Below are 12,553 nucleotides of genomic sequence, written 5' to 3'. Positions count from 1 at the left end.
GGCTGGAGAGATGGCTCAGTGGTTAAGAACAGCAACTGTTCTTCCCGAAGTCCTGAGTTCAAATCCCAGCAACTACACGGTGGCTCATAACCATCTGTAATGGGATCCGACGCTTTCTTCCTGTGTGTCTGAAGACAGCTATGGTATTCATATACACAGAACAAATAAATCTTTAAAATATATATATATATATATATATATATATATATATATATATATATATAACTGAAGGGAGCAAATGCATTAGGGATGTATGAGAACAGGAGTGTGGGGGAACATGCACTTTTCCTCCCACTGAGAAGCCTGGAGTTCTGGGGTGTCCTTGAACAAACAAGCCAATGTGATTCATGAAAGGTAAAACAAAATGGTGTTTGTTTACACAGCAATCGCCTACTGTGGTCTGAATTTTACAAATCCTAACACTTCCGACCTACAGGAAACACACTGAATTTCATTTCAAGTATCAATGAAACCATAGATCATATAGATTGCTATCATGGGTACCTATACAAATCAACATCACTGTCAAGGTACCATGGGAGGAACCCATAAGCTTTCAACAACACAATTTCACCCACTCATGCCTGAGTACTAAGTGGCAGAACTCATAGCCAATTTCATCTCTACTTTTCAACTGGTAGGGCAGTTACTGCGATTGGTTTATTTCCTATGCCAGTGATGATGGTGGTGATTAAGAAGCCACGAGCACGCAGCTCTTCCGCTTCTCTGTCTTGAGAGATGAGCTGAGTGCCATGTACCACCTCAGCTATACTTTTGACTCCCTTCGCTTAACATTCCCAGTCACTCAAGTGTGTTGAAACGGCAGCCTTGGCTTTAGACACGACTTGTTATTGAATTATTTGGTGCCTCTGAGTTTGAGTCATAATGAGCAAACCAGAAAATATTATTGAGCCCTGTGCTAGCACACCTGGGCACCTGTGCAATGGCCCAATTCCCCGAACAGGGTTACTTTGAAAACATTACCGCTAAGAATCAGCCACCTACTTGAAACGGCTTTCTCCTAGCAGCTAATGATATAATGATATACTGTGCCGATCAGGAGAATGAAAGCCATTACAATATTATTATAAGTATAATCCAGGAGGCATATTTAAAATGATATGGGCTGGGAGGGTGGGGGAGGCTCCAGACAGGCAGATCCTCTTTCACAGATGATATCAAAATAATTGTTCCAAAACAGTGTTTTCTGAACATTTCTAAATGTTAACAGCAAGTAGTGATGAAATAGCTTCCCCCATCTTTCTCTCTCTCTCTCTCTCTCTCTCTGTGTGTGTGTGTGTGTGTGAGAATGCTACCAATTTTCATAACTGAATGTACTATGAGGGTCTTTTTTTTTTTGAGAAAATATACCTTTCTACCTTGAATCCACACTTCACAAGAAGTCCCTTTTAGTCAGACCGACACGGAAGTATACCAAGACATTTTCCCAAAGTTAGCTTTGAAGACAGATGTATCAAGCTGAGGCACACCCCTATTTTTCTCCCCTACCAGATAATCAAAACACATTTACTGAAGCTTCGCACACCCAGAATCTCTTCTGAGTGCTCTGGAAGTGAATGCCTGGTACGATGCAGAGACATAACATTTTTTAAATATATACACATACACACACACACACACACACACACACACACACACACACACACACACACACATATACTTTTGCAAAACTACAGCTTTCACTTTTGTTTTGGACTGAAATCTAGACACTTGGACAGGACTGAGCTCAGCCCAGCTTTCAGCTCTGAGGCGGGATGCAGGGAAACATCTGCAGTACCTTACCTTCCAGGAAGGGGGCGTGTGTGCTTAAGTGAAAGCGGCAGGACTTGCTATGCCCAGGCAGCAGCTTTGAAAGGGAAAACAGTCATTCCCATGCTGCTGTTCTGAGATCAAACAGTCGGGGACTTAAAACTACAGAATTTGCCAGTATCTTATGAAAGTTCCTGCTCTTTGAAAGGGAACACAGTGGCTACACAAACACGCCCTGGACAGTAGAGGCCCAGGCTACGCCTTTGAAATAGGGACTTAAAATTCAATGTAATTTACTTTTAAAATGAAACAAAGCAGGTGCCTGTCAACAGCCTGCCTATGGTTATTCTGCCTTAGGAAAATACAACTTTGCTCTTTTTGATGAAATCGCATTTAGCCCCCTGAGGTCTATCTCTGATTTATGACTTCAAATAAAAACTTTCAAATTCTGTGAAAGGAAAGAAATACATCTTGGATATGCGGAAACTGTCACTAACTGGAAGGGGATTTTTCTTTTTTCTTTTCTTTTTTTTTTTTTTTTTTTTTTTTTTTTGCTTCTTAAAATATAAGGACTGCTCAGTGTGTGAACTTTTCATAGCTAAAAGAAAATAGCTTCCAACCAAATATCCTGTCCCCATCTCTGTGAGTCCATAAACAAGAAATCCATAGAGAAGCCAGATGCTCCAAAACAAGTTTTAAAATTGCAAAATACATGGAAGTCCCAGGACCATTCTCCTTCTGAGGTAAAGCAGCCCTGCAGCCAGTTCCTAGATTTCTGTAATTAAACCGCTAAGAGTTCAAATTTCCACACCAAATTATGCTCTTCAGTGGAAGCAAGACTAGAAAGTGCCAACTGACAGTTCCCTAAAACTTATTTCTCCTTTCTTAACACGTGAGCACAGTCATATTGTTCTCGCTGCTGAGCTCATAAAGGACGTCTTGGTAAATATTAATAGGTAACACGGAGTCTGAAAACTTAATCACAAATAGTCATGCGCACTGGAGGTAAGGCTGCATGCCTACCTTAAGAGAGGCAACTGAGAAGAAAAAGCAGCCATCCTCCAAGGCCTGCGAGCATGCAAACACACACACACACACACACACACACACACACACACACACACACACTCTCCTCGGGCAGGAGGAATGAAATGGTCTGGCTTCCTTGGAGACTCTGAGGTCTATAACTTTTTAATTTGCCAAGACAACCTCTGAGTAGAAAGATCCACACATCTGCCCTCTGTGGCAAGCCTTTACTTTTGTCCTGCCGACTTTCACCTTTCTTCTTTTCCTCATATTTAAAATATGCACACCACAAGTCTCTAGGAGAGGGGAGAGAGTGTGCTCAAAGCTGCAGGAGAGATTGTTCTGAAATTCCCAACAATACTGAAATCTCCTAAGGAAACTTCTGGAAGCCTGGAATGCCAAATGCCAAATGGTGCATATTTCCTGTCTGTGCTTTCTGAAGTACCGAGCCTCCAATGCAAAGAATATAAAGATCCTCCTGTATTTATTTCATACCCCAGAATCTCATACGAAACTTCACGTTTTGCTTAGCCTCTAAAAGCAATGCGGAGGGTGAGATTGGTTTCCAGAGAAACACATTACTGAACTTAAAGCTTAAGACTGGATTAGTAAATTCTGCATTTCCTGCATGAACAAATAAAAATTTAGTGACAACGATTTTCTCAGTTCTTACAGTATCCCTGATGCTGTGTTCTATATGTTGTATAAAGTGGGTGGGTATTTCTTGACTTATTTGCATGGTTTAATTACATCTCCTTCCTTGCTATGTATTTTCATAATTTATTGATGTCATTTATATAATCAAGTCTCATATTTTAGTGTCTTTAGCTACATTATGAGCACACTAAGTTCAAATTTGATGCTCGGAGCTGACCTGATAGGTTAATGTAAACCGTTAGAAATGTGTGTCTCATCACTACAGTTGTGTGTCTCATCACTACAGTTGTGTGTCTCATCACTACACTTGTGTGTATCACTACAGAAAAATGACCTTGAGGACACCTTTTATTCTATCTTACAAGACTGGCTGCTTCTAGAGTTCCTGACACAAGCCCTAATCCAGGTAGCTGATAGTCAGTTTAGGCATGGCACATTTAATACTGCCATAATCATACTAAAAAGGGATATATTCCTGCTTGGGTTAAAATGTGTTGACATGAAAATGTGCCACATGACACAGAACAATGTGTCTGTAATTTCCTTAAGACAACTGTCAAAAGGCATGATGGCCTGCAGGTTTTTAAGTAGTGTCTTTTTCAACCATATAACTTCTGGGCTCCCACTAAGAAATAAACAAGTTAGCAATTTCTCTTGAGAAATCATTTGAGATTTCTTCAAGCATCTGAGGAGAAAAAAAAGACAAAACACTTGAAAGTATGGATTCACAAGTATATTTAAAAACCTTCAATTTTCTTAATGTGATGAAACATTCTAAGAAAATAAATACTGTTAGTATTATCCAGTTTCACTGATGCATCTGATAATCTCTTTATAAAAATATAGTTAAGTCTAGATTGAAAGATTTTATTTTACCTAAGATTCATGTGCCTTGGGGATCATATGGTATCAAATACATGCTACGGTTTTGTTTTATCAAATCCACCTAAGGACCCACTCATGCCTCAAATTTTCTTGGAGATGCTCCAATCTTATTTTAGAATCTATTCCTCAGGATCCACGCATCCAAAGTTACCTCAGACCACTTGAAGCTTGCCAGTTCCTCCTGCATTAGACATAAATAAGAAACCAAAACTACAATTTAACATGGAAATTAGATTTTACTGAAAAATTTACTTTGTGAAAATCTCACTGGAGATGACAGAGACCATAACATAGCTCTCAGGGTAAACCCTTACATTTCCAGAATCGTACAATGTTCCAGAAAGCCTGAGGGAGCCTATGGGAAAGTTTGCAATTAAAGTGGAAACCAACTCTACAACTGTCTGAATTACAAAGCTTAACTCTTCATACTTTCTGATAAAATGTAGATAATTTCAATATGAAGATGAAGGCTGTGTATGTTTACATGTGAGTGGGCACAATAAAATTTCCAAACGACATCTGCTCCTTTTTCTACGGATTTGATAAGAATACTTTTAAACTGTACACTTTGGAAATTATTCCTTTCTAGATTTTAATTCTTTCGTGTTAATTTCTAGTAAAAAAAAATAGCGTGGATCATTTCTCCTAAGCTGTAATTTAATATGGTGCATTTTTTTCTCTGCATAAAGACATGGCTCAATTGGCATGATTATTAGGCTAGTTGCAAACAAGAAGCTTGGGAAGGGTAGTAAAGTGGCCAAGTGGCAAGACCACAAGGAAATACGGTGTGAAGTAGACAATCACGATTCAGAGATCTAACCAGACAAGAAGTTCACATGTAGATTCAAAAGGCTGGAAATGCTAAGTGATCAGTGGCTTCAAGCATTGGCCCAGCTTTATTGTTGAAGTCCCTTAGGATGCCAAAGAAGTGAGATAGTGGGACACGGCTGAAAGGGTAACCTTCAAGGTGTGGGAAGAAATTAGGACAACCTTCTACAGCAGGAGATGGAGCTCTCTGAATAAGTATCCTTTCCCACAGTCTTTCTTTAACCAAAGTACCTTAGTCATCACTCCAGAGGGACTGTCTTCTCTTGTTCCCTGGTTCTAAAGACCTTTGTTGGTAATGCTTATATCATCATCCTGTGTCAAGCCTTTACAGTGACTCAAGGTCTCCAAATGTGGCACACAGTACAGGTGTATGTTCATGCCTTATACCAAAACTATGATATGATATTGAGTCTCTCTCTCTCTCTCTCTCTCTCTCTCTCTCTCTCTCTCTCTCTCTCTCTCTGCCTCTGTCTCTCTGTGTGTGTCTCTCTTTCTGTCTCTCTCTCCCCTCCTCCCAATCCCTTCCCTATCATCTCTGCCTCTCCCTCCCCTTCCTTCTCTCAGTAGGCAAAGCAGAGCTTTTAAACAAAGCTAGGCAATTCTCCCCACCTCCTTGACCCAGATAGCCTGAAAGAGCCTCATGAAAGTGAGAGAAGTCCATCTCTGACTCTCAGTTGTATTACCACGTGTGCCTATGCGATACCATATTGTAAATGTTCCTCTGTTCATCTATGAAAGACAGAGGGGCTATTTCCCTGGGGGATAGGGGATGGGTTGACATGATAGGCTGTAACAGATTTATTACTATTTCTCATGGTAAATGTGTATTTAAGAGAGCATCAATATCTTTAATCTATTCACTATCAGAGAGTACTAGCCCAGTCGTTTACTATCTGTTACACAAATACTCAAGAATATGTTGAAGCAAAGTTTAGAAGGAACTTGTATCAGATACGTCACATAATTTTATTTGAACTTTAAAAAAGAATAAGGGAGATGGAGATCTAAGAATACAGAAATCTAGATCTACTAGAGCGAAAGTGCTACCGTGTCTAGCACAGTTTCCTGAAATTAAGTAAAAATACATACTTGACGGTGGCCAGGCATGGGATCTCCTTATCAGTCACAGACTATAACAAAGCTAATGCACACAAAGTACATCCCAACCGAAAGAGGAGCAAGATGTTCTAGAATTACCAATAAAGTGGTGATGGGAGCCAGAAATTGCTCAGATTTATCTCAATCTTTCTGCTTAAATCTTAACTGGATTTTTATCTTATTTCTCATCTTTTGAAGAAGGGCTATACATCAATGTATCCCTTACGACTGTAACATATTTAGCCACAAAAAAGTTCTCTCAGAAGCATTAATCGTAAATCATCAAAAGCCAAAACTTGAATAATATAAACAAGTTTCTCATATCTAATAGTCATGTTAGAAGAGAAAGATTTCTTTAGCATAGTGCAATGTGATATGCCACCAACAGCAATAAAAAGCTCTTGAAAACATTTTTGTAGAGACCAACCAACTAACTAGAGAGAAATATTTATATTTATACTTAAATATTTATAATGAGTTAAGAGAAGTTACTGATAATTAGTAAGATCGTAGCCATTTCAAATAACTCCTAAGAAACAGTGACGATTTCTGCAATTTTTTTTGCAGTAAAACAAAACAAACAACAAAACACAAACAGAGACAGAAAGCCTAGAGTTTATTTTCACCTGAAGCACAGATAAAATGAGATAAGCTGAGTTCAGAGTTACAATGTCACTAACAACCAAAATGTAAACAACTTCAAGGACTTTATCACTTGAAATTGTCCTTAGAACTACTCACCTAAAATTCTGTCTATATTAATTCTACCATTAACTTCAAGCTGAAAATATGCCTACAAAAGCAGCCAATCTGAATGAAATATAGGAACTCAAGAAATAACAACATGATACAGTTTTAAGTGACATATTGATATTCTAAAATGACTATTTTATATGCCATTGGCAGTTTTATTTACACAATATTTTTCCATATTTATGGCTAATTTTGTGATGCTTCTTCAACATTATCAAGTCTGATAATCAGCATACAAAATTTGTGAGGTTTTTCTTTTGATACGACTTATTCTGATAGATTCATTTAATAATTTTTTGGATGAGCTGAACTGAAATCAAGTCAAATACACAGGTGTGTGGGTTAATCTAGCACATTTGCAAAGCCCATTATTCTTCCAATTTACTAAAAATGAAATAAAACCAGCGAGTGCACTGATTGGCAATATATTTTCAGAAATCTAAATATAATTTTGTATTAAAGTATAAGGACTTATAAGGCCCATTAGCCTGTTTTTTTTTTAACATACTAGAAGATTACATTAAAACTGTCTTTACATGTACAACACTGGAAGGAATGAAAAAAAACAGGGAAAAGAGAGAGGAAATCATATTTTTATTTTCCGTAAGGAGAAAATTACTAGCAATGGATCCGTCATAAATTAAATACTCGGAGGACCTAAAACTTGCAAATACATGAACTCAAATCAATGTGTCCTGCATTTCCTGTGATTATAACCAACTTTTCCTAGGCCGGAGCCTGGGGCATCACGTCAGCATGCCCCCTCCACAGCCCCAGGGATTACAGATGCCCAGAATGCTTTGCTTAAGGCTGAATTCTCCTACCCTCACTTGTGCAAACAGTGACCACCTTTGCAGCTCTTATTCACCAACCTCTTCCGAAAATAGAGACATTCTCCCTGCACCCTGGGCTGAAACCCATGTAATTTTTTCCCTAAATCCGCTCCACAAATCTCCTTTCGCATGCAAATCCATAAATCATCATAATACGGACAAAGAATGTAACCGACCCATGAAACGCATACGAGGGCTCTCCAAAGCCCTGGACAGGTAAAGCTCTGCAACTTGAGGCGCCTATTCAAGGCTCTCTTCAGAGCTTAACTTGCTGAATCCCAATGGAGGCCTGGAGCCTCCCATCAGGGGCTATTCACCACCACGGAGAGGGTCAGGTAAAGCTGGTCGCTCCTACCTTCTCCATTTTCTAGATGCGCACACAGCAGCTCTGGGCGCGTGGAACCTCATTGATTTCACATTAGCCTTCTACCGACACCAAACAGAAAACAATGGACAAAGTACCGAGCAAAAACCAGGCAGTACTTACTGAAGACGGCAAACCCGGAGGAACTTTTCGGACTTTCTTTGTCTGCACCTCTGAAAGAAAATGAAGAAGCCGTGAGATCCCATGTGCCCAGTTCTCCAAGGGGAGAGATGTCAAACCAGGACATTCCTGGGCATAGAGCAGACTCCCATAGATATCCCAACTCGCTCCGGCCAACTCTCTCCCCTTTCATGCTACACCACAGATGAAATGCCCCTTCGCTGGTGAAAACGAAGAGATGGGATCTACCTTGCGACTACTTTGTGTTTTATAACACAGGTTTCTTGGTGTGTTCAGTCAAGTGACACGCCAAAATAATCAAACATTTTTAAAAGTTATGGTGCTGTGTAAAGGTTACCGTATCTCCTGAGGGAATAGGAGAGGCACCAACCAAGATGAGGATTGGCTCAAATCTTTTGGGATGGGAGGCTCTTTTGGGGCAAAGTAGGGGTGGTGTAGAATTCTTTTTAAAAAGTGAACTTAATAAAGACTCCAGGGATTCAAACAGAAGAGGCTCTTACCCATGGCACTACTGTGAAGAGGCCTCCGCCGGGCGTTATTGCTAGAATACTGATAGTACTGGGAGCCAGGTTTGGTGGGCGAAAGGGTTCCTGGATTGCCCATATCCATGTCCCCTCCGAGGAGACTCTGCTAGAAGGAGAAAAGCAGAAAAACAAATACAGACATTTAATGTTTTTGCATTTACCACCTCGCACCTGATTGTGAGCAGAGCGATCCAGAAACTAGCATTTGCTGAGCTAAGACAATGAACAGAATACCTGCCAAAAAAAGCAAAAGCTCCAGAGGAAGCCATCATCAAATTGCATATTTTCAACTCTTTACTTTGAAGAAGGTAGATGGTACCCCCCCCTTAAAGCAAATATATTTTTAAAAATCATTTTAGATGATAAAAAACTTTAATTTCATAAGAAAATGTCATTTTGTTAAGATGAATGTTTTCTTTCCCCAAGCTCAGGCTCCAGTCTGGGAACTATTCAGACCCACGTTTCGAAAGGACCAACCTGAATCTCATTTTTTGAACACATGATTTTCCCAGCTGTACACACTGGGTGCGAGTGTGGACAGTCTACTTTCTATGGAACACATTCTGATCATCAGGGACTTTGCAAGGCTCTCATAGAGCACAGAATGCTAGATCAGTAAAGAAATTCAAATCCCAGGGCAAACGTTCAAAATTATAGCAAAAGTGGGCATTCTCTGCAAACCAGGACAAATCCGAGGAGCTCTCCTGAAGACTTCCAGAAATTGAAACAAATCCCCGGTGGAGTCAACATTTACCTGAACACTAGAACATTCTCACAACATCATCAAGTTGCCACGATGTGACCAATTGCTAAACTTTCACACACAAAAAAAAAAATGATGACATAAGACAGATTACATAATATTTCCTAAAAGCTACATAGGAACTTACCCACAATACATAAACCGACTGATTATACTCTGCATTGGACACATTGTTCTTTAAATTATTCTGATAGGCAATAAAACAAGTGTAGATAGTACCATTTATATTAAGAACAAATTTGCTATTTAATAAAGAAATTTTAAAATTAAGTACTAAAAATCTAACTTTATCGTTACTTGTAATCAACTTCTACTGACTGAACTAATTACTGTCCTTGATAAAGTACAGAATGTGTTTTCCCTAATCTAAATTCTAATCACCATGTCACTCACAACAGACTTAGGGATGCTTCACTAACACACTATTCACATGCAAAATACTCTAAATAGGCCAATTATGACTCTGCCCCTGTTCCCTGGTTAACCCGCTGAGAACTGAAAAATTTCACAAGGCAGTCACCACCTAAAACAAAGGGTCCTTGTTTTAAATTAAGACAGTCTTTTTGATTCCTAAATAGCTCAACAAAGTGGCATGTCTTCCAGTGAAAGCAATTGGTCAAATATGACCCATAAGCTGGGAAATAAAAGTTCAAAGCTCTCCTAGCTACCACTATATAGCTAAATATCATACAGAGAGCTGACCAGGGCGGGGAATTTCTGTGACTATTGGTGACAACTCTGTAACAGAACAGACAGCAATTGGCATGCCTATCTTTGCTACTTCAAGCTTAGGACGTGTTCAGGGATACACAATAAACATCACTTTCAAAAAAAAAAAAAAAAAAAAAAACTGAAGAAGAGATTCTGGGAGTGGAAGCATCTTCCTGAGCAACCAACCAAACCAAGCAGTGAGGAGTTCACTGTCAGCGTCTCGGTTTTAGCCACAAAGGATGACAATTGGGTCCTTGGCCAGATCAGAACCTAAGATCAGCACACCCAACTATTGCCTCTCTAGAACGCCACAAGATTCAGAAGTATTGATAGTGGCAAGCTAAAGCACCACACACATTATGACCAACATTTCTAGGAACTGGGGGGTGGGGGGAGCAGTTAGAGGTACAACATCAAACATTTTTAAAAAGTCATTTTAGGTACTCAAATATTGAGAATCTCAACCTGAAATTCTACTCTTGAGAAATGCTTACCAAAATCTACATTTGACCAAAATCTACATTTATTTAAACATTAATCCAAGATTTTTTTTTTGAAATCTCCACTGATAAAGGTGTGAACTATAGGAAGTCATTACCTCTCCATAAATTGGTAAATGTACAACTGAGCCTTCATTTTATTAGGAAAGACGTTTGAAAACAGTAATATAAATAATATAGTATTTATATATGTTATTGTTACTATTTTATGGTATGCTGAGGTTCCTGCATTCTACGTAAATGGTCTACCGTTAAAGTTACCTCATTCATGGCCCATGAAATAAGACTAGCTTGGTATTTGCCAATGGTGCTGGCACTGTATTGGCAAGCATTACTCTTATTTTTCCTTTTCTCTCTTCCCTTCCCCCCCCCAAAAATATATAAAATCCTCAAGAAAGAGTTGGATAAATATTCCCAACTATTCACTTTTCTTTTTCCTGGGTCTAACCATTGGCTGATTCCTGTTGGTCCTGGTAGCAAAGGTTTCAGTCCCAGCAAAGGACATTTATACAGTAGGCAAGTAGGCAAACATAAAGACAAACGAGCGAGCTGACCTGAGTTTCAGTAGCATTCACAATGGAGCTGTGAAAGAAAGATAATCCTAGCCCAGCTAACTGGCTGTGGCTGACCTCCTTGTTGTTGATTTCAAAGGAAATCTTCCTGTGTGCCAGTCACAAACAAATCAGCATCCAATTTGTCTATGCAGCCACGGGAGCTACGTGGATCCCAGGACCAAAAGCCACAGAATACTTCCCACTGGAGACTCCTGGCAATCTCCCCCTCCCCACCCAGCCCCCCAAAAGCACATTCCTGCTTCTTTCTTTTAGATCTGTTTGTTCCCTTTTCTTTGCCACTTGGACAATGGGACATTCTTCTAAAGAAACAAAAACAAACATTTCCTCAAACTTAAAGGGACCTTAATCACCCCCACAGGGAAAATGAAGATAAAAATATATATGCTCTTATTGTAGAGTCTACTTGTAAAATGAACAATGGGTATTTACTATTGTTTGGTCTTTATGACACATGCCTAACCCTCTGTGGCGATGAGAGGGATTAGAAATAATTTCCACTGCCGAAACACTTGGGTACATGAATGTTTAAAAGTCAATGACATGTGATTAAGGCAAATTAAATAAAAAGTACACATAAAAGATAAGGCATTCATCTGCTTATAAAATTGCCTCCAAGCATGTATAGCTTTGAAAAACAAATTTATGTTTCATGGAAGTTAAGTTTCAAAGCTGTCTACTCTCAAAATGGGCAAGTGCATCCTTGTGTTAAACAGGATTAGAAAAGTTTTAGGGTCCTGTTTTGGGGATAGTTTGGTTGGTTGGTTGGTTGATTGGTTTGGTTCGTTTGATTTTGGCTTTTGGTTTTTCTGTTCTTTAACACTGTGTCACTTTGTGTTCTATGGTCATTCTGGGTCCACGGTACTTAGCTCCTCCAGTCAGCTAGGAAACACCAGAAGCAAGATAAGATGTTTCACACAACAAACCTGCACATCTTCAAGTCATATTTGTAAACCTGCTTAACTGTTCACATGTGAAGAGACAAGCCATTCCCCCCCTTTTCAGGTCCAAAGAGAAACAATTTCAAGCCTTAAAATACACAGCAAAGAATAAAACATGCAGACTTTGTTCAGTAAGCATAAAGATTTGGAGAGGTACCCGCCACATCTCACACACCAGCAAAGAGCC

The 12,553-nt window shown here is 39.3% G+C and overlaps 1 protein-coding gene across 10 annotated transcripts in view; it reads right to left on the bottom strand.

Annotated features, from left to right (window-relative positions):
- Nucleotides 1–12,553, bottom strand: part of Tcf4 (transcription factor 4) — a 345,876-nt gene that overhangs the window by 113,577 nt on the left and 219,746 nt on the right. For 8 of the 10 annotated variants that reach the window (XM_031365973.1, XM_031365964.1, XM_031365971.1 and 5 more), the window contains 2 exons: nt 8,856–8,985; nt 8,338–8,387 (listed from right to left, as the gene is read on the bottom strand). In XM_031365973.1, coding sequence (XP_031221833.1) covers nt 8,338–8,387; nt 8,856–8,985 — 180 coding nt within the window. The remainder of the gene's footprint in view (nt 1–8,337; nt 8,388–8,855; nt 8,986–12,553) is intronic. The other 2 variants (XM_031365969.1, XM_031365972.1) reach the window with 1 other exon arrangement.

This window comes from Mastomys coucha, unplaced genomic scaffold (assembly GCF_008632895.1).
Source record: "Mastomys coucha isolate ucsf_1 unplaced genomic scaffold, UCSF_Mcou_1 pScaffold13, whole genome shotgun sequence".
NCBI classification, from domain to species: Eukaryota; Metazoa; Chordata; class Mammalia; order Rodentia; family Muridae; genus Mastomys; species Mastomys coucha.
Note: the sequence above shows the minus strand (reverse complement) of the source record. Positions and strands in the feature narration are given on the sequence as shown.